The sequence below is a fragment of the Pantherophis guttatus genome, chromosome 7, assembly GCF_059756535.1.
Source record: "Pantherophis guttatus breed Tessera chromosome 7, ASM5975653v1, whole genome shotgun sequence".
NCBI classification, from domain to species: Eukaryota; Metazoa; Chordata; class Lepidosauria; order Squamata; family Colubridae; genus Pantherophis; species Pantherophis guttatus.
In genome coordinates, this window is record NC_142069.1 from 30,806,652 (window position 1) to 30,829,893 (window position 23,242).

Genomic DNA, 23,242 nt, shown 5'->3' on the forward strand with positions numbered 1-23,242 from the left:
ATCTGGAAGCCAAGCAAATGATATATCAATCGACATGTCAAACCTTTGGATAGGCTTAGCCCATTTTTAATTAGAAGAATAATCCAGAAATCCTCAAAAATAATGGTGGGGGGGACCCAGTGTACCCACTGGCTGCCCCATCTAATCCAAGCAAGCAATCAAGCAAGCAACCTCAAGCAAGATCCATCTCCTCCTTAGGAAGCCACAAGTTTAAGGAGTTGGTAGATCTATCCGACAGATTTACAAAGGTGTAAAGTCACAAGTCAAGAAAAGCCAGCTCAAAAGGAGTCAGTGTTTCAATCAGGACCAAACAGGGAGTGACCAAATCAATCTCATGTCTATATCGACCTCAGTACAAATATAAATAGCATGAACTCTATCCTTATTCTGAAAAGCATTGCAATAGACTTGTAAACTTTGCATCACTGATTCACATGTGTAAACATGCTATGTTCCCCCTAAAGAAGATGTATTCCTGCTTGAACTGATTGGAAGGCTGTTCCTCCCTTCAGTTTAGGTTAAGGGTCGGCAATTAATTCTCCCAAGAGACCACATGAGAAACTGGGACTGTTGTGGAAGGCTGAACCAATAGGGCTGTGAATGTCTATAGGCACGCACACACATGTAAATTGAAAAAAATTAGCAGTTGCCTTCAAAATAAAAGCAATGCAATTGTATTGAGTGCTTGGCATACACTTATTTACATTCAATTTCTAATTTCTGATTGATTTCACACAGGCTGGATAGGGACAGCCAAAAGGCCAGATGTGGCCCAGGGGCCATAAAATGCCCAGGTCTGATTTAGGTGAGCGGCTGCCCTACTATGTAGGGCTTTTTTTTTTCTTTCCTTCACTGCTCAGATCTCCCCACCTTTTTATCTCTTGAAATAGGCAAAGCTTTTTTTCCCTGAAACTTCTTTTAATGACAATTGTATGTTCCTAAGGGCAGGGACTCTGCCTTTACTTGTCTCTTGCATATTCTGGGATACTTAAAAGCAGGATGCACATGGTACCCGAATGCAGGTGTTTGATGGAATATCATTTACCTAACTATAGACAAAATAGATGGCTGATTTAGCCTTAAGCAACTCACATGTATATGTTAGAGTGATATCCAGCTCTGTCTTCAAGAGATCAAGGTGGCTTATAAGGAGATTTGATTTTATCCAAACAACTACTGTGTGAGGTAGAGTAGGATATAGTTAATTCAAAATTTCCATACTTTTTTCCATGGCTGAGGACTATCTTGAGCCGAGGTGGTGCAGTGGTTAGAGTGCAGTACTGCAGCTACTTCAGCTGACTGCTAGTTCAACAGATCAGTGGATCAAATCTCACCAGCTCAAGGTTGACTCAGCCTTCCATCCTTCCGAGGTTGGTAAAATGAGGACCCAGATTGTTGGGGGCAATATGCTATTTAGTATACTGTCTTTGCTGTAAGCCGCCCAGAGTCCTCGGAGAGTGGGTGGCATAGAAATATGACTAATAAATAAAATAAATAAATAAATGTCTTGAACCTGGGTCTCCCAAGTTCCATTCTGATACCTTAACTATCACTTTGGCTCTGTTGGTTGTATTTTACCAGTATTAAAAACAAACAGTTTTATCTGGAAATTTTATTCTTTCTATTGCAACTGTAGCAGCAGCAGAATACTTACCTGTTCCATGAGCTAAGCTAATTTATCTGTCAGCAAATAAAAGGGAGGCCCTTTTCTACTGTTCAAATACAAATGTAATTTTTATTCTTCAGAGCACATACAATCAAATCATAGCTCATATCTTCAAGAGAAAGGGTACAATTTATACAAATGTACCTTTTATAAATTTATGCTGTTTTGCACCTTATTCATGCCTTTAAACAAAATCGTAGCTACTCTTAACTATGACAACTTCATTTGAAAAACACCAGCTTTCCAAAAGAGAAAACAAGGTAAATTACAACACTTTTATTCATAAATCAGTCTACCTTCTCTCTATAGCAAGGTTCCAAATGGAATTTTAAAAAGGTCAGTCTACAGTACTTTTTTTAAAAAAAAAAGGCACAACACGTAATAAAATGTATGATAGCTATATCATTGCAATGCAACCTAAAATGCATGTATTTAGAAGTATTTAGAAGAGATGCAATACTAAAGCGAGATACAGATAGTTCTGAAGCATATTGTGTAGTCCTTGAAGAGAACTTATCAATATGCTACCTCTTTTCTTACCAATTCTGCTCACAAACCAAATTTTATTATTGCTAATTGTTGGAACAAATAGAAGGAAAAGCATGATCAGCAATAAGGTGGGCATACTCAACTACAGCGGCAATGGATGCAACCTTGGAAAACCTGGAAAGCCAGGTTAGAGAGAGATGTCATGGAGAACATCTATCTATATGGTGAGATTCCACACCAAAATCAGGAGGGTCAAACTGGCAGCCTGCAGGCTGAATGCGTCACGCACAGGCCACACCCACCCCAGCTCCGCGAAGGGGAAAAACATGGTGAAATGTCACATGACGGCAACATGACACGATGTTGACACCCGGGATACAGAATCCACCAATGTCGAGACAGGGCGAGAAGGTCCTTATCTGAAGGCCAGACAAGGAATAATGGATGGAAACTGAACAAGGAGAGATTCAACCTGGATAAAAGGAGATTTTTTCTGACAGTGAGAGCAATCAACCAATGGAACAGAAGTTGCCTTCAGAAGTTGTGGGAGTTTCATCACTGGAAGCTTTCAAGAAGAGACTGGACTGCCATCTGTCAGAAACGGTGTAGGGTCTCCTGCTTGGGCGGGGGTTGGACTAGATGACCTACAAGGTCCCTTCCAGCTTTGTTAATCTGTTAAAGATCATTTACCGCACAGCAAGGCTCTAGGAATTTTTACTAGCCCCCTTCACTACTGGCCTTCACCTATTGTTTGCTCTACCGTAGTTTACATTTTTTTTAATAGGTCACCATTCAACTTGCCACTCCCTGCAAAGAGAGGCGCAGCCGCTAAGCTACTGTATTGCTGGATACTTAAAACCTCAGGAATCACCGCCGCAGACATTTATGCCAGTACTAACGGGGAACCTCTAAGGAGACCAAGAGGACTGCAGCAAGGACAACAGCATGGAGAGGTGCTACCCACACAGGTTGCCTGCCACTGGAGGCCGAGACGGCTGCGAGAACATTTCTCCCCCCCCCATCCCACTCCCCCAAAGCTGTTTCGGTTTAGCCCGGGAGAAGAAGCGAAGAAGGGCCTGGCACCGCCCGCGAGCAGCGAGAGGAGGGCCCAAGGTGCGCCCGTCCCCCTTTCCTCCCCTCCGGCTGGATAAAGGCCGGGCGGGTCCGGTGGTTTTAGCTGCTACGACCACCTCCAGCGGGATTCAGAGGAGGCCGTCGAGGAGCGCGTGACGCACCTCCTTCCCCCTCCCTCCGCTCTCCCGGAGAACAAAAGAAGAATTCTTTGCACAGGTTTGTGGGCACACAAGTAACCTGAGGTTTGGCAGCTTCCCAGGTATTCTCTTGCTCAGGAAACTTGCATACCGATTTTTTTTTTAAGTCCCTAAAACAAATCATCTGGTAGGGAAGCCTCTGTCGCTCTAGAAAGGGGGGAGGCGAGCCGCAGCGACCCCCGGAGGAGAATTTCCCCCCTGTCCGGGTTCGCTTATACAGCATTTCATTAATTTCTGGGCCGGTCTTAGTAATAGGTGCAAATTAAGGGCAAACGCGAAGTTTTTTTTTGTTGGCTTCCTTCCACCTGCTTTATTTGGCAAAAAAGGGGTGTGACCTTATACAGGTTTATTTGAGCCTCTGTTATTCTCTGCAAATGATATTGCAAGATTGCCTCTTTTCTCCGAAAATGGAGGCAGTTTCCATTCTTTAAGCAATCCTATTGTGCGGTCTCTCCCTTAAACTAGGCATTTCCAAATCGGTGGCACCTCTCTTGCTTGTGTGCTCAAGACCCCCTTTTGATTATTAACTCTGCCCATCTAGACCTGTGTGGTCTAGATTCTAGGCACACAGGTATGGCTTTTTGGCAGGATAATGGTAATTATCCTTGCCATCTTTGGATTTGTGAAGGCAGCACACCTACTCGGCATTAAGGAACTGGAACCTGCCTCTTAAATTGATATTTGGTTCAAAGCAGTTGGCTGTACCCTTTTTTCAAGAAAAGGTCCAAAGAGTACCCCCCCAAAAAAAACCCCAACCCCCACCTCAAAGAATTTGATATACCCCTAAGTGTCAATGGAGCAAAGCTGAACAGGACCAAAAGTAATGCATATAGAAATTGCAGGGACTTTTCCCACAAGATCAAAGGGAAATCCAGCAACTCTGGCCCTTTAAGAACTCCTCCCTACCCAATCTTCACATTCCCTGTCTTTCCTCTTGGGCATTTGTTTGGAACCGATACAGGATCTCTCCCGTGGCAGCTCCAACTTGGAACAGCTGGAAGACTACATCCCCAGCTAAGTATCCCCCCAGTTGGAATTCAGCTGCCAGCCAATACTCTGGCTTTCCCAACTCCTTTTAGTTTGACCCTCCCACTGTAGGAGTGTGAGAGAAAAACCTTTGCTTGTTTCATTCAGACCAGCTCCCTTTCGCATCATAAGAAATATGCCAGGCTCCCTCCATTAACTGAGATTCTCCCTCTCCCACCCTCTGTATGGCAGCTACCTGGCTGAATTCCCAAGCAGAGTTCTCCAATTTCATCAGTGCCCTATGTTAGGGATCTTGCAAGATAATCTGTACAAGATGCTCCTTACCTTTCAAAAGCATAACAAACCATAAGCATTAGATAGCAGTATAGCTGGAATACACTGGAAATGAGAATGTCAACACAACTTTTTTTCCTTCAGTATTTGAGAAATAAAAATCAGTGGTTATAAGTATATCAATCAAAGAAGGACAAACGGGTGTCACAGCATCAACATTATGTTCTCATGTAATACGATATTGATAGCTTAACTTAAAATCTTGGCTTGCAAAAAAAAAAGGTTTTCTACTTCCGACAAACAGGCTGTAGGTACATTTTTTCCATGTTAGGAGAAAATGAAAAGGCCACATGGACTGTATTTACCCAGACTGGACAACCATAAACAAGGCACTTCCAGGAGCAGCTGTTTGACAATTATGATGATTAAAGTCTAATTGTATTAACACTTTCTGGGGAGTAAATCACATTTAATTTCCTGGGAATTCCAAGTAAACATGCATAAGATTGTATTGTTTTTCTAAATATTGGAATCAGTAACTTCCCCCCCAGAGAATAATTCTTTCAGGATTTTTTTCCCCAAGATGTCAGTTTAATTTAATGGGTCAGAATTAATTTCTGCACTCTATAAGGGAAAAAGTGGGGATATCCTGTGGAAACTCTTTTGCGCTGACCTCTTGCTGGTAATTACCTACTTGTGTTTCCTACCCTTTGCATATACTTTTATCATTACTTTGATGTTCACCAGGAGGTTTTTCTTACTATTTTTTTAAAAGGCAAGTACTTACCTCACTGCTGATGAGTGGCAGGTAACAGAGAGACACGAAAAGCAGTCCAAAATTCATGCCGACTCCAATCCCCAAAAGTTCCAGACACATTGAAGGAGAGTCTTTTTTTAAAAAAAATAAAATAAAGAATTGATTTCCCCAGTTCAGGCAGACTTGAGAGTGAGGATCTGCCCTTACTGTAATTGGCTATATATCAAGTGTAGAGTCCTTCACTGTCTCATTTCAGTCCCCATAAACTTTCTCCCCAAAAAAATAATACATACTCTTAAGGAGAAAAATTAACAGTTCCAGAGTGGAAGGGCTTGATTACTAGTCTGCCTTCTCTGTAGAGAAGAAAAAGGTATTTGTAAAAATAAAAATTTAGTCATGTCCCCATCAAAATCTTAGCCATCCAAAATCGGTCTCTTCCATCTACATACCCCTAGTAGTGCAGTGTAAGGTCGGTTTCCCTAGATTTGGCAGTTCACATGAAATCAGGTCCTCTTAAAAGATTCTTTAAAAAAAGTCTGCTGGCAAAAGCAAAATTATTTAGGCTGCTTCTTCAAAGCATTAAACTTCAACCATTGAAAACCATACAGGGAGAATGAAGATCTTCAAGTCCCTCATTTTGACTTACACTAGCCCTTTGCTTGGAATCATTTGGCTGTGCTTCCCCGCCAGCCGTCTTTCCATAGAGCAGTGGTAGCCTTGGTTGAGGAAGAGTTTTGAGGCTTCAGTTGTTATGTTTGCAGACAGGTGAGCAAATGGTTCTTGCTGCAGCAAATATGTGTGTAAAGTCTTGCAAAACCTCCTAGAATTGCTGCAGTTGCTCTCGCTGATCCTTGCACTCTGTTGCAGCAAGGAAGCAAAAGGTCCGCGCTCTGGTGGAAGCAGACACAGCACCAAGGAGAGAGCAAGTTTGGGTCTCAATTTTAGTCTGCAAGAAAATAAGGTGCTAGTATTACAGTTCCTTCTTTTAAAGGAGATGAGGGGGAGGGAGTGGGGGAGGAGAGGGGGAGGAGACAGGGCTGCCAGAAACTCCTCTCTTGGCTATGAATCAAGGGGAAAAAAAGAGAATTTAGTCTCAGTAGAATTTTTCAAAATCTTTAGCTAACAAACACAGTGCGAATGGAGAAACACCTCTGCTTTCTGAAGAGAGAACCTGGGAGATTCTGTTCCGTCAGGGCAAAGAGAAAAGGGGGAGGATAGTTCTCAGGATAGCATTGCTGTGTTGTATTTTTGGCTCCTAATATTCTCTGTTGAAGCATAGGTACTTGGCGACAAGATTAATATATGTTGTTCTAGCTCTGCCACTTCAGTGAATCTAAAAAGAAAGAGCTTGAATATCTTTGATCTGCCTGCAGAAGCAGCTAAAAGAAAGCCAAAAAGATATACATGATATTAACAAAAGAATCTACCGAAGTTGGCACATATCATTGCCTTCAGTGCTGGAAGGCAATTTGTTGTTATAGTAATAATTTCCAGAATGTAATAAACATCCAAGCTTCGGAAAATTGAACAGGAGACATTTACTGAGGGAAGTTGGGGTAATTAGTTGTTAAATGAAAACAAAACGAGAGTCAACATTTTTTATTAAAATAAAAGCATAGCCCATCATGGTATGGAAACTATATTTGATGTTATTTCTTTTCTACTCGCATTCCAAATCCCTGCTCAAGAGGATTAATTCAGTTTATACACGTTAAGCCCTAATATGGGTTTATTTTGGCTTATGATACTATATATTATGAAAATCCAGCCAGTAGCTATCCACTTGCAAACCAGAGTGATTCGTTATGTTATGGGAAATGAGCCAATGGTGGTTTCCTTAAACCGCAGATTAAACCACTATATATGAACTTGGTCATAAAAAGCAATTGTAGACTCTGCTCTTATAACATAATGCTGGTCATAACCTGTGCATCTAAATTCCCTCTGGTAAATTTGCTAAGATCCTTTTCTGCTGCGTCCAGTTTTGTAATGTTCCCCAAGAATAATTTGTTACACTGCAAATAAATACATTGAATAAATAAATTTGGTGCCTTTTTGCAAACTTGAGGCTTTCCTTGATCTATGATCTAACTTAGTATTGTCTGCTGCAACAGCTGCTGCTCATGCAGAACCTCTCTAAGTGCATCTGTTCAGACTCTTTAAACTCAAGAGTGTCCAGGGTGGGGGATTCCACATACAATATGTATGCTGTACTATTGGGCTCTGACCATTCTGCCTGTGAGATCCAAGGTGCTGTTGCTCATTATTTTTCTGGCAGTTTCATGATGTTTCAGGGCAAGTGATTTCAGAGCAGCCCCCCCCCCAGCCAAGCCCCCACTGGTATTTTTAAGACCAGACATATGCACATAAATTTTATATTATAAAGCTTCTCAGCATTGGAACGAGGCATGAAGTCTCTGCTGTAAAAGATTGATTAGATGCAGAAACCAGGCAGCATTGCTGCCAACCACTTTGTTGCTCTTTAAATGGAACCATTTTTACCCTGTCATTCCTTTTTCAGCAGATGTCATCCTAAATGTTTTCTCATCAATATGTCTGGATCTGAGTGCAAGCGAGCGTATTCCAGTAGTTCTGCCTTCTCTCTCCTGTGAAATGATGTAGCTACCTACATCTCCTTCCACTGGATGTTAAAAGGGCCAGGCCACCCATTAGCAGTGAGCCATCCTGAGGATGATCATCTTAGAGATGTGGTGCTATGGCAGCCAACAGACTCACTGAGAGGGTTTATTTATAATAAAGACAAACTGCATAAGAGCAACACAGAAAAAGTAGAACGATTTTGATGGTAGCCTGAAGAATCCATCTATTAATCAATGGTTCTCAGGATTATGATTCTCCACTATGGATGTTCCTAAAGATTTGCAGGAAAGGGTCAAGGGTGAAACAGCTGGAAGCAAATGGATTATATAGTGCTTATTTGATAGGGGGCAGTATTTAGTCCAGATGTTCCTCTTCATGTGTAGATTCATAACAACTCAATAAACCAATTCCTACGGTACAGCTCAGACATAATATATAATAAGTGGCATAATACAAGCCCCCATTCTCCTTCTCTATCAACACATTGACTCTTGTAAGATCATAGAATATGCTCTAATGTCAATTTATATCTTGGGATTTAGACATTCTTTACAAGGCAGAAACTAACGTGGCAGAGAACAAAGCCAAGTGAACGGAGAATCTGCAGCTGTGGCAGGAGTTCAGTTGTCAACATCAGTTGCCCATTTTGTTAAAGCTTTGGGATTGTCCTGTTACCTATGTAAAACTCCAGGACATTTTGTTTGTGTATTAAGGTTTTTCTTAAATGCTATTTATGTGAGCCATTCATTCTTTAGTAGGCTGTATTGTGACTTCACATACATAACATCTAGAGTTGCCCAGGATTCAGAGATTTGCATGATCGTACATGTCATAACCGGGTGCATAGCTGCTTCATAGAACCTCTGATTGTGGAACGAAGCTCAGAAGGAAAACTCTGCAGTAACATAAGAGGTTGGTTTTGCACTGTAAATGAACACATTCATGGCTTGCTTAATTATACTTTGATGAATAAACCAAAATGTGCTGAGCTCAGTCTCCCCCCCACCCCCAAACTCTTCAGCTGCAAAGTAGCTTCACTCCCAGAATTTCCCATTAGCAATGTTTGTTAGGAATGCTAAAAGTTGTAATCTTACTATGTTTGGGAAACATTTCTAGTATTTTGACCTTGAGAAAATTATGTTGTCTTCAATTTGCATTTTAGTACAGTAAAAAAGCTCCAGCTGGCCATCACAATGATTGCTATTTAAAGTATGTAAACGATACAATTGGCACGTTTAGTTCCATGCAGTTTTGCTTTGAGTTGTAGAAGAGAATCTTGGGTCATTTAATTTCTCACCACTTTGCCCCAGCTGCAGTGGTTAAATTTTATGTACTTTTAATAGGCATTTAGGATGAAGAGATGACTAGCTTTCCAAGCATATATCCCCTAGAGGTTACAGTGGAAGGGATTCCCTCCCACCCACCTCCTCCAGAAGGAAAGAGCAGCTGGTTTATTGCCCACAAATATTGGATATTTCACAGTACCGGAGAGAACATAGCCCTTCACAGAAAAACAAAAAGTTTCCTTGACCTTGCTTGAATATATGTTTAGCTTGAATTATTGATGTATTTCCATGTTTATTTCCTAAGTTGTGGGCATCTTCTGATCAGCAATGATAGCACCGCAACTTCCAGAAGTCCCTAAAACCTAATTCTAAATAACACCAAAAAAACAAAACTTTTTTAAAATGTTTCCTTACATCGCATTCCTGTGGACCCACTGAATGTAGTAGGACTAAATTACTTTTAAATTCAACTTTATCGGACCACACTGTTAAGCATCTAGACATATTTCTCTAATCTTCATAAGTGTATGCCACCAAGATCAGATGAAAAACTATTTTTTCATGGTGTGAACTTCATAATCCCTTTTAAGTACATCAAAGTGAGAATGTGCAGAGTCTAGGGTCAATATAGTAGGAAGAGTGATATTTGTGGCATGAAAATCCCAAGTTTTGTTTTGTAAGTCTTTGGCGCACTGTCTTTTCCATATCCGGCTAAATTACGTGAGATCTAATATAGGGGAAAAGGTTATTTATTTATACTTGGATGATGTGTGGCAGAATTTTTAGAATCATAGCTTTAAAGGCAAGCTAAATCTTAGCAATTCAGACAGTGAGGAAGAGGATGTTTAGAAAAAGACCTACAGTTCTGGATGGGTCTTGAGGTAAATACAATTCAAAGAGCTTAAGCTTTCTGTGGCTATTTATTTATGTATTATTTAGTGACTGTGTTCAGAATATAAAAGTGGATATTTATTGAACATGAGAATAAAATACATCATCATTACCTGTAGGAAGATAGATGCTAAAAATCAGTTGTTCTTGAAGAGTATATTGTAGCTTCTCCAAAGCAAACTTCTCAAATCTGGTAGGTTCTATTTGGATGTGTGTGTGAAATTTTAGAGCAAATGTGTCAACGTCTTTTAGCCTAAAGTCCTCACATGGCCAGGAGGTTAGGCCAAAGACATGGACAGAGTCAGGGGAAAAATAAATTTAAAAATAAAAAATAAGTAAATTAAAAAATTAAAAATAAATAATTTTTATATAATTTGATTGTAAATCAAGTTTATAATTTTGATTACTCCTATATACTTTATTTCTTCTTACCTCATATGAAAATAGAATTTTATGCCAATGGGGAACTCTAGGAACTGCATGTTAAACTACACCAGCTATATGTAATAATAATAATAATAATAATAATAATAATAATAATAATAATAATAATAATAATAATAATTTTATTTATATACCACCATTCTCCCAAAGGACTCGGGGCGGTGTACAGCCAAGATTAAAATATAAATATACAATATCATAGTTAAAATTAATTAAAATCATTAAATAGTTTTGGCCGAATTTTAAAACCCAATATTAAAACCCAATTTAATGGGTTTGTAGAAGTTATATTAAGACAGAGTTTCTCAGGACCAATATGTTGGTTATGTGGTAGAGCCGTGGTGGCGCAGTGGTTAGAATACAGTGTTGCAGGCTAACTCTGACCACTAACCGGCTCAAGGTTGACTCAGCCTTCCATCCTTCTGAGGTCAGTAAAATGACAACCTAGATTGCTGGGGGCAATATTCTGACATTTGTAAACTGTTCAGAGAGTACTGTAAAGCACTATGGAGTGATAGTTAAGTCAAAGTGCTATTGCTATCTCAACAGCCATTGGTCACTAACCTCAAGACTGAGAAACTCAAGACAGAATGTCTATTAATTTGTGGAACAGGCCGGGTAATGAAGTGCCAAAATGAAACAACTCCAGGTATAAGAAAGTCTCCTCTTTTATGTTGACAGAGAGTGTTATAACTTAAAGATTAAGTTTTATATACAATATAAATTCTTATATAGTCTGACATGACAACTATTTGGATAGCTTCTGCCAAGTTTAAGCCAGAGGATCTGACATCACATGTGTTTCTGAGACCCAGACATTTGTAGCTAGCTACAGTGATGCCAAAACGACAAAATGTGTGTCAGGACATCACAAAATAAGCTCTGCCCTTTCATACTTGTGAGTCTGCATGCAAGTATGTAGAAGGCACAATTTCTGACACAACATAGGTGTTGTCAGTTGGCACCTACTTGTTCTCCCACTGCAGGTGCTGACACATCAGGTTGTGAAATCTCTTCTAGAATATCACAGTTATAGCTATAGTGAAAGCAGATGATAGAATCTCTTGCAATTGAAGTCCACATAAATGAAAATGTGTTTTTTCAATCCAATATTGTGGTTTGGTTGCTACAACTAATAACCCCCCCCCCCATGCTTCTAGATAAGGTATGTGGAGGTGATTAAGATAGTGATCACATTAATACTCTTGAGCAACCTATTCCAACCTGGTATCTTCCAGTTGCTTGGATTATAACTTTCATAATCTTCATTTAGACAACCTATAGCTGGAGATGAAGAGTTATATAAACTAGGAGCTCTGGAGGACAATGGGCTGGAGGAAAATGAGCTCCTGCTTAGAAAACTGCATTTTAAAGAAGTGTGGAATATTGGCATGTTGGATTAAGAGATTAAAATATCTTGGCACTGAGTAATCTGTTTTTGTGCTGAAATCTAGATCCTGGAAAAATGAAGGAAGGCTTTGGGATCCAAAATCTTTCCAGATGTTAAAGGAGATGGGCATTTGGAGCAATGTGCCATAGCATGGCAGAATCTGTCATTCAGAGTTTCTGTTTCTACGTCATTCATCTGACATGAAAAGATTTAGCAGAGAAATAAATTGACTTGCACACACCTAAAACTTGTATCTTTAATTCTACTTTACAGATTCAACAGGATATTTAGGTTGGTGTTAGGGAATTCTTCCTTAATATAGTGAGAAGTCATTTTTGCCTGTCCAGCAACAGAAAACATCACAAGGATCAGACACCAAAACTATCTCAAGCCCACTTGAGAACCAATGACCCATATGAACTAAAGCAATTGGAAAACCAATTTCAATTTCTCGGAATGGATTTGGAATTCCAGAAGGGGAAAAATATTTTAAAGTGGAAATGGAGAGAGAGGAGAAGAGAATTGGAGTATGAGGAACAATTTCGAAGTTTGGAACTGGAGAGAATGATGGAATGATGCTTATCAGTTAGGAACTGAGAGGTAAACAGAGGAACATCAATCCAACATTTCCCGCTGCTCCTAAGGAAAACTGGCAAGTTTCCAAGGTGAAATTAGTTAAGTGAACTTTACTATTGTGAGCCTTACCAGAATTTGAGGGTGAAGTTTTATCCATGAGAAAGGGGGATGTCCCTTATGTAACTACTGTATGTGGGTAGCATATCTTTTCCTTGATACATTTTGGAGGTGGTGTGAGGGCCAGTGGAATATATTTTCCATTTTATATCAGCTATATTTTCGGAGTGTTTAGTTTTCTCCTCTTGAGAATGTAGAGGATATAGTGGCCATTGCATCACCACAGTGGTGGCATGTCTCCACCCCCCACTCCCTTTCCAGAGTTACTGAAGGATGAGATTGCATGTAATAGTTTTGTGGATGTAGAAGGAAAACACAATGCATATCAAAAGTGAGGAGAAGAGAGGAGAGGAGGAGTGAAGAGAGGAGGAGAGTTTTCCTCAAATGTATCTTCTGCTCTCATGTCTCCCTGTTTTCATCAACAAAGAATTAACAGCATTCCCCCTTAGAAAGTTATGTATGATTCTACTTTCATTTTTCTCTTTCAAGCTTCAGGACAGAATGGAACTCTTCAACCATGAAGAGCATTCGCTCAAACAATTTTCTATCACTGCTAGTTATTTCCTGTTTTGATGGAATGAAAAAATACCCAATTTTCCTTCTTTATTTTTCCAAAGAGCCAAACAACACTGGAAAAGAATATCTCCCACCTGCTCTCCTTTCTATATTAATCCGAATATAACAATAATTTATGTTATTTGTGTGTGTGTATGTTAATTTCTAATGTACATCACATGCTATTCCTTTGGGATCTTAGCATATTAATCTTCTTGATTTGGGGGGAGGAAGTATTTAACTTCCCTTTTTCCAGTCTGCATCACTCTCCTACTCCTTCTACCCCCATTCTTCGTATTTGTATTCTGTAGAAGCAGCTGAAGAAAGGAAGCCTGCTGTACAAGAGTAAAAATAGATCCGGCAGTTACTCAGCTCCTGAGAACATGATGGTATGACTCACGAGGTAAAATAAAGAGATGTGAAAATCAAAAGCTGTTGCATTCCCCCCAAGCATTACACACATATCCCCCCTCATTTTTCCTCCTACCTGGAGAAGTTTGTGGCACCTAAAGTCTAAAAAAACCCAAAGGAAAACAAATTGTTGAAGTTCCAGGTAAAAGCAACTGGGTTGGAAACCCTAAAATCAGGGGTGAAATCCAGCAGGTTCTGACAGGTTCTGGAGAATCAGTAGTGGAAATTTTGAGCACTTCGGAGAACCGGTAGCGGAAATTTTGAGTAGTTCGGAAAACCGGTAAATACCACCTCTGGCTGGCCCCAGAGTGGGATGGGAATGGAGATTTTGCAGTATCCTTCCCCTGCCACACCCACTAAGCCACACCATGCCCACCAAGCCACGCCCACAGAACCGGTAGTAAAAACATTTGGATTTCACCACTGCCTAAAATCCATCTACCATATATTTCTATACTCCGCTTTCCTGCAAATTCCATGGTGTCTTGGAGGAAATCATGGATGAAAGGATTCATTTACTTTTGTTACAGGGTCCTTTGTAATTAAACCAATGGTTGTTAGGATGGGCACTTACTGGGCCCACTTACCTGTCCCTGTATATTTTGTCTTGGAAATGTAGAAGATTATATGCCTTACTTCCAATTCATGGAGGTTTTATGCCTTTGTTTGTCAAACTCGGCAACTTTAAGATGGATAGATTCCCAGAATTCTCCTGCCAGCATGCCAAATTTGAAAAACAGTTTTACATTGTTTAATTGTATGTTTCAGAGGACTGAAGAAGTAGAAACATCCTTTTATATTCACACAAAACTGCTGCACTCTGGATCACAATTATAGTACCTTTTAAAAATAAGTAACTATGACTAATAACTAACATGAAAATAAGTTTGCAAATTTGCAGGACATATTTTACCATCTCAAAGTCATATGTACCTGGAGAGCTTCATATTATTAATGTAGTTTTCCTTTTTTTTTTTTTTAGTTTTAAAAACAAACTTTAATAAGTTTAAAAATTTGAAAACACAAAAATATACAAATTTTTCTCAATCATAAAATTACATATACAATACACAACCCCACAAACAAACTAAATATATGTAATTGTATGTACGCACATATATAAATAGTTTTCCTAATGTGGTGCCCTCTATGTGAATTGAATACAGTTCTATAACAGGCAACCTGGTGCATGGGTCTCCTCCTTTTCCCCCTCCCCGGATTGTTTTCTTTTGGTATGGGCACTGATTAAAGGTCTGAACCTTTTGATTATTCTATAAACTAAGCCATAACTTATCTAATGATAATGTATTGAATTAAACTTGGTAGAAGACACTAAGTCATAATTCCTGTTTTACAAACTGCATCGCCATCATATACCAAAATACTATATTTCAGATGCCTCTGTGAACCTAACTATTATTATATGCTGGTTACATTTTTGTCCTTTTCTGATGTTTTCTCTCTCCATGCACCTTCTTCCAGAGGTCTTGCACTACAAAACTTCCCAGCCCATATAAGTTTGCAACCCATGCAAATAAGGATTACAGTACACAGTTGTCACGTTTTTACTTTTTGCATTTTCTTTTCTTTCTTGACTTCAGAAATCCACCTTATTTTTTGAAACACTTTTAGAAACTTGAAGATTTGCAACCCCTTTCATAAACGTATCTCAACTTCCCTTAATAGAGCCTGTAGTACAGTGGACTAAAGCACTGTAATTAACATCTGCTGCTTGCAATTACTGCAAGTTCAAATCTCACCAGGCTCAAGGTTGACTCAGCCTTCCATCCTTTCAAAGGTAGGTAAAATGAGGACCCAGATTGTGGGGGCAATAAACTGACTTTGTATCAATATACAAAAGTATGAAGGCTATTGCTTAACGCATTGTAAGCCGCCCTGAGTCTCCGGAGAAGGGCGGCATATAAATTAAAGCCAAAAAAAAAAAAAAGGCATTTGCATTAATTAGGAATTTGGATTTCTTTTCCCCCTGTATGACTAATAGAGATAATTCTGCTAATAGACTAATAGAGAAATCCTGTCTCCCATACATTCAGCCCTTAATCTTCCTTGTGAGAAGCAAAGTAGCCTTTTTGAGATATAGTCATCCTTCAGTAAGTTCATCATTCCAGAGTCATTTTCACACCATCCTCAATTACTACAAATGAAATACCTCTGCTGAGAGTAACAATACTGAACTTTGTCTGTAAATCCAGTGAGGATTCCATCTATCCCTATATATTCTGTGTACATTCGGTTGATCCTTTGTATCTTTCAAGTGATCTAATCATCACTTAACATTTTTTCTTTGGTGAGTCTGGCACTATTTTTTGTAGCTGAAGAAACGGGATCCAATTTGTTCTTCTGATATTACAGCTAAAATGTAAACTGGTAAAGAGACAACTTTTCTACCTTCTGCTCCATCCGAATCCTTTTTAACCATTTTGAGAACAATAGCCCAACGCATTCAGCACTTCCAAGTAGATCATCTGCTCAAACAAACTGCCCCAAATGCACATCCATCCCATTGGAGTGGGCTAGCATGTCTTACCTCTCCCTCCCTGGCTCCCTGGGCCCAGACAAAGTGGCATCTCTGCAAACAAAGACTTTCAATAGCTGTCCTGCCCTCTGCCCTCTCCCAAACAATGCAAAGTTACAGAATATTGTCCACAGCTGAGTAAAAAGCCCTAAATATAGAACCTCTGATGTATTCTTGGTTTCCTGCCTGTCGGGCGTCCATCTCCCCCCCCCCTTTGCTATTGGCTATACTGTCACTAATCTCACACACTCACAACTAACACAAAGGGAGTGAGATCACCAAGACCACCTCCTCTCCACCTTAGAGACATAGGGGATTTCCAAAGTTTTGCCCTTGCTTTTAAGCCAGAATTGGAGTGGGAATAAATGTCACCGGGCACAAGTACTGCATGCAAGGCAAGCTCTCTCTCAAACAGGGAGCCTTTCACTCCTCTTCCTCTGCACCCGTGTTTAATTCTGGACCACCCACATAGTCCTGCCACGTGGCCTTTAAGGTCTGTGCTGGATCTCTGCTCCATTCTGTCAAGCCACGTTTGCTTTTTTTCCCCCTTCCTGTTATTGTACTCAAGTTGACATTGACAAATCTGTCATACCAATTTGAACTTTCCTCTACTACAGTGGGGCATGCAGGTAATAATATCAAGGAATAATCATTTCACCCATAGCTCTAATCCCTAAGGCTACTATATACAGGCAAAAGTAAACTCGGTATCGGGATCACACGTCACACTAAGCCAGAAAGTGTTTTGTTTAGTTTTGAGGTAGTATAGATGAGTCCAACCATTGACTTGATGCTCAACATGTGCCAACTGTCATTCGTTCAACAAATCGTTATTTTGGGGAAAAAAATGACATTGTTTAAAGTGAAAATTCAATTTATGAGTATAATTTCTTATTTACTTGGCAATAGGCTGAGAGTGCCCCAAAGACGTCTCTGTAGAGAGATTAGAAAATAACCTGCTAATGGATATCTCTAGTTTGGAATAGCAGAAAATATTCCCTAAAGACGATCTGAAAAATTCATCATATGTTGAAAAACCCAAATAGAAGGAATTCAGTTTTTGTTGTTTCTCTGCCTCTGCTCTCCAAGTTTTTGTTAGGTGATTTTATTTGAACAAAAGCACAAGTGAAAAATCAGACCACACCTTTATAATTACCGTAATTACAACAAGGGTTGTTACAAAGATGGATTTAGCCCTACACAATTTATTATTTGCTGGGTTGACTCAGGACTTCAGAGATGAGCATTCTACTTCATTGGGAAGTCAGTTTCCCAAAGATGTTTGGGAAAGATGGCTTTCATTTAAATCGGACACACCCCTTTTGTAAAACTGAGAATAATTACTTAAAAGAGCGGTGGGCCTACCTACAAATATCCAACAGGAGGTCCAAATGGCATCTTTCTAATTACCCTCTCTTTAATGAAGCTGTGTCTGTTCCCTGTCCATCGCCTTTTCCCCAATGCTGGTTTCGGAAGAAAATTCTCATTACAATATTTCCCACATGCAAGGCTGCATGTTTACAGAATTGGCATAGGATTGATCCAAGATTGTTAGATTCTGCATTTCAGGGCTGAAGGGAGTTTTGCTAAGGTTTAAGGGTGGCTATGGAACCTACAGTGGTTGCTGCTGAATAAAGAAAACAGCATTATGACATAAGAAGACAAGCTCCGCCCCTTTGAGGTATGCATGCAACATTGCAGTGCAGGTAGAAAAAAGGGCAGGGCCTGCATGTGATGATGCTGCAATGCTCCCGATATCAGGCTGCCGGCCTTGTCTCTTCTCTTGCCACAGATGCTGCTGTGTCTATGTAAATTTAATTGAGACGGTTGAGAGAAATGCTGCTTTAATGGAAGAGGGGGACTTTAGGGATATGTCTATCTCTCTCTATATATATCTACATACTAATGAACTTCTGAAATATGTACATTCTCACACACATGCACACACAGAGTATGTATATGCATATATATATATATATATATCATACATACAGTAATATATATGTGTGTGTATGTATATGTGTATGTATATGTATGTATGTATATGTATATATACATATATTCTGAGTTCATAGGTTCTGTGTATGCCATGGGATGCAGACTTGTGCATATTACATAGGTAATTGCATAGGTAATTCTGTGCTCTTGATGGCTGAACATGACCTCCACTGATAATTATATTGCCAAATCAGTGAATTATTCAGAGCGTCGTATGTACCATTGAGCGTGACTGCATCCATGATGCAGATCACTTTCTATGGATCAAGGGTAATAATGCATGAGAATGCTGGAATTGAGGTATCAGTATGTGAATCAAGTGCTAGAACATTAGAGCTATTTGCAATTTTGTCCATATTGCTTGTGGAATTCATTTACAGATCATTGAAAGATGACTCTTTACATATCTAAAATAATCATCCAAGCCATGGCTACAAAGTAAACATGTTTCAAAGCACTGTTGTTCATGGGAGTGTTAAATCAATACTTTGTTGACAAATGTACCACCAATATTTTGCAGTTACAGAGGAAAAGACTTTGATGGAAAGAGCTTAGTCTGTAGTACTCCCCATCTTCTTTATCGTGACAGTTTTTCTGGTGACGAAAAATGGATAGAAAATTTGTATGGCTGGAGGCAGGGGTGAAATCCAGCAGGTTCTAACAGGTTCTGGAGAACCGGTAGAGGAAATTTTGAGTAGTTTGGAGAACCGGCAAATACTATCTCTGGCTGGCCCCAGAGTGGGATGGGAATGGAGATTTTGCAATATCCTTCCCACAGAGTGGGGTGGGAATGGAGATTTTGCAATATCCTTCCCCTGCCATGCCCACCAAGCCACGCCCACAGAACCAGTAGGGAAAAATTTTTTATTTCACCCCTGGCTGGAGGGTATTACTTTAAAAGGGGTGCTTTGGAAAGCATGTGAGTGAAGCACGCCTCCTTGAAGCATACTGTACATGCATAGACAGTAGTCCTGGAACCGGCTAAGACACTGAGATTGTCGATCAGAAAGGTCGGCAGTTCAGCGGTTCAAATCCCTAGTACAGGTCTCATGTGTGAGCAGGGGGTTGGACTAGATGACCACCAAGGTCCCTTCCAACTCATTGTTACTGTTACAGTAATGAAACAAAGTGCCTATATGTGCAATAAATAGGGAAACCTTTGAAATAGTAGCTCTGGGTTTTCCAGAAGATAAGGCTGCTTTAATGTTTGAAGGTAGGGGGGCGGGATGCTTTGCTCATGCTACCATTGCAGCATCCCATGGTCACGTGATCAGACTTCCAGGGCTTGACAACTGATATGTATTGACAACAGTTACAGCATCCAAGGGTCATGTGATCACTATCTGTAACCTTCCCAGCCGTTTTCTGATCAGCAAAACCAAAAGGGGGGAAACCAAATTTGCTTAACGGCCAATATTGATTTGGATAACAACCATGGCAAAAAAAAAAAAATGGTTGTAAAATCAGGCATATAACTCACTTAACAAAGTTTGCTTTGTTGGAAATTTTGATCCCATTGTGGTCAAAAAAGGAAGACGACCTGTAAAGCAAATCATTTACTAAAATAACTGAGTAATTCATAGCTCCGGGATTGCATTAGGCCAGGGGTCTCCAACCTTGGCAACTTTAAGCCTGTTGGACTTCAACTCCCAGAATTCCCCCAGCCAGCAAGCCAGCAATTCTGGGAGTTGAAGTCCAACAGGCTTAAAGTTGCCAAGGTTGGAGACCCCTGCATTAGGCTCCTGAGTCATCCAAATTGCAGTTCCATTTTTTGCCATAAGTGGGAACAGATAAAAACTGTGATGTATGGCCCTAACAAAAACAAGAAACAAAAGGCCTTTCCATATGCATTCCTACATAATGGTTTTTCCAGATTCACTCTCACCCATATGTGTGATAGCCCCCACTACTCTTCATTAATGTAGAATGTGGTCCTTGACTCCCCAATTGTTGTCCATTCTTTTCTTGACAAGTCTACTTCTCACTGGTGAAAACAAGTTTCTAATTACACCGACTCTTTAATTAAAAAAGAAAACAAAACAAAACCACAGGTTAAAGAAATTAAAGAAGTTGCCATATTTTACATATGCATCACCCACTCAGCTCCAAATGCCAATGGGTAATGCACTTTCTTTTACAGATTCGAACATTTGGAATTTTTCAGAACGTTTCATCAAGGACTTTATAAAGAGGAGTGCATGAGTTCTGTTAAATAAATACAAAAGACTGATTACCACTTTAAAAAAAAAAAAATCTTCTTGTTTTGGCAACTGTAGCCAGGACCAGCCTATTCCACTCTTTCCCCACTCCCCATTCTGTGTTCATGCAAGGAACAGGTGAAACATGCTATGCACAGTCTGTTTTTTTGTTTTTGAACTGTAAAAGCTTAACATTTTCCTCTCTCTCTCTCTCCCTCTCTCTCTCTCTCTCTCTCTCTCTCTTTTTTTTTTTTTTGCCAAGAATGGAAAAGGGAGGGGGCATTCCTTTGGAATGTGGCTTCTGTCTCCCATGGTAGTTCATTATCCATTCAGCAGAAGCATGGAGGTGGGGGAAGCACCAGATCTGTACTATCCAAGAAGCGGGGGAAGAAGAAACAGCAGCTACAATCTGAATCACAGATGGAAAATAAATAACAAAACTGAGGAGCAGAAAAGGGAGGAAATGATTTCCTCTAAATTATGGGGAAGCTTTTCAAACAGGTAAAGAGATGAAAGACAATTCACCCATGGGCTATGCAACCAATGATCCATGAATCACGGTTTCTAATTCTATCCCAGACAGAAAAGGAGGATCAGGCGAGCAGTGATGGAGAATGATGATATACTGTAATGAGGGATCAGTGGTGGAGAATGAAAACTACCGCTTGGAGAGAAATTCTTTCAAACTTGGACGGAGTCCTGGAGGAGATTTGATGCACCTGGAGGTTGCCCTTCGAGCTCCAGTAAACAGACTGTTTCCCTCCCTAGATAAGATCCAAGTCAATTAGGTGTCTGCTGATTTGAGATTCTCTCAAATCCACATTGAATTTGTGGACAGTGGCTGAACCTTTATTCCAATGTAATTTAGAAAGAAGGGAGTTCATGTGATGCATGTTTTCCTAGGAGGTAAACAATAAGTGTTGCTTCACCTTCCAGACCCTTACCTGTAAAAGACATACAAAGGGTGCCACATCCACCGAGCTGCAAATCCAAGCATTGTTTTTATTCAAAGATATGAATTATTCTGCAAATATGCCAAGGAAGAAAATCTGCAAACTCATTGCAGCTGCACACTGAACATCCCAGTTTAAAGTGAAATAAGTAAAACTAAGAATTTTTCACTTATTATACTGATTGTAGAATTTGCATTCTCCTTGTGTGTCTACAAAACAGGAGCCACTTTTCTCTGCCTCCTTTTCCATGTTGTTTGTTGCTTGTCAATCAAATGTTTCATGTAAAGGCCATGTTCACTTGTTCAGCAGCCAGAACAAAGAAGAAACACAGCTAGTACGATGCATTTGAATTAATTATTATTGAGTTATATTTCTCTGCCTTTTGCAAGATGCTGGGTTCCCCCTACTAAAATCCATGCTACGAATTGTTTGTTTTTAAAATTACAAACAATAAATGAGTAGCTGTTAAGATCCTGGAGGAAAATTATATTTATATTTTAATCAGCTTCTTTGAGTCACTTTCCGTTCCCATCATTCATTAGCAGGCATAGGTGCCAAAATGACTCTAATGCCTTATCTATCAGTGAAATAGCTTCTTTATATTGTGGGACACCTGAGATTTATTTATGGTATGATGGGCGCTTAAATCTATTATCACAAAAAACTCCAACATAATATATCAAGTTTCTGAACTCACATCTTTTGTTTGTTTGTTTGTTTGTTTCATTGATTGATTGATTTCAGCACTAGTGAATCCAAATTCACTTGGGCAGTTCACACTATAAACAAAAAATAACACCCATATTATTTACCTGAAGATACAGAAAAATGCAACAAAATAAGATGGAAATCTAGACAACCAACATCAAAATACAGTAAATGCCAAATATGTCGGATAAAAGCTTCCATCCACTACCACCTCAATGGCTGGGAGAACAGCCAGGACTTCAAGACTTTCCAGAACACCATCAGAGTGGGAGTCTTCCAGATCTCAGAGGGGGGGGGTTGTCCTTCAGAGAGCAAATTAAATTAAATTAAATTTGGAGGTAAAATGTGTAGTAGGCTATCACTGCTATAATTGAATGGTGTCACCTTCTCCTTGTGCTGATCTTCCAGCCTCTCTCATATTATGAATATATGCATCATACAAACTGCATTAATGCTACACCGTGCATGATGACACCCACTAACTTTTCTCTCAAGCAAGACTGGCAAACAAACTTTTGACAATTTTCTCTGTAGCTTCTGTAGCACGAATGGCTAAACTGGTTTTTTGAAATCAATAGTATCAATATCCTGAATAAGTGTTCTCTTGTGGCTAAAGACCCACAAAATACATCTAAGCAAGATGGGAGGTATCAATAAAGGAAAATATTCATAGCTCAGGGTTGAAATGAGGGGGTCCTTGGTGCTCTCGGAGCTTGCTTGTTTTCTTGCAGATGCTTCATTATCCTAACAGCATTGATAATGTTACCTGGTTAGGGTAATGAAATGTCTGCAAGAAAATAAGCAAGTTCAGAGAGTACCAAAGACCCCTCGATGGGAAGTATATAAAACCGTGATGGCAAACCCTGGCACGTATGCTGGAAGTGGCACACAGAGCCATTTTTCCAGGCAATGCGAGCTGTCACCCATTTCACCTGGAGAATACGCGCGTGCCCCAGCTGGTGTTCAGGCCTCCGGTGCGCATGTGCGCAATTCAGGGGACCCAGCTGGTTTTCGGAGCTCTCCTGCGTATGCGCGCATGTTTGAGCAGGTGTGTGAGAGTACTGGTGCCCAGCGTGTGCATGCACAGACTGTGTTCGTGTGCATGCATTGCACACATGAAAACCACACACATGCA

At 39.9% G+C, this 23,242-nt stretch overlaps 1 protein-coding gene and 1 long non-coding RNA gene across 6 annotated transcripts in view; one reads left to right on the plus strand and one right to left on the minus strand.

The window, feature by feature from the left end:
* PDGFB (platelet derived growth factor subunit B) overlaps nt 1–7,759 on the minus strand; it is a 38,765-nt gene extending 31,006 nt beyond the window's left edge. Inside the window, exon 1 of the mRNA XM_034403022.3 lies at nt 5,474–7,759. Coding sequence (XP_034258913.1) covers nt 5,474–5,563 — 90 coding nt within the window. The 5' untranslated portion in view covers nt 5,564–7,759. The remainder of the gene's footprint in view (nt 1–5,473) is intronic.
* On the plus strand, nt 1,228–22,095 carry LOC117655497 (uncharacterized). 5 transcript variants are annotated; one of them, XR_004588687.2, is made up of 6 exons: nt 6,625–8,956; nt 11,215–11,314; nt 12,329–12,729; nt 13,615–13,706; nt 20,709–20,947; nt 21,026–22,095. It is a non-coding gene; the product is annotated as an uncharacterized LOC117655497 (long non-coding RNA). The 5 variants fall into 5 exon arrangements; XR_004588686.2 differs by having other exon boundaries at nt 12,329–12,720; XR_015728890.1 differs by lacking the exons at nt 6,625–8,956; nt 11,215–11,314 and adding an exon at nt 1,228–3,445 and having other exon boundaries at nt 12,329–12,720.
* Nucleotides 22,096–23,242: the final 1,147 nt, after the last annotated feature.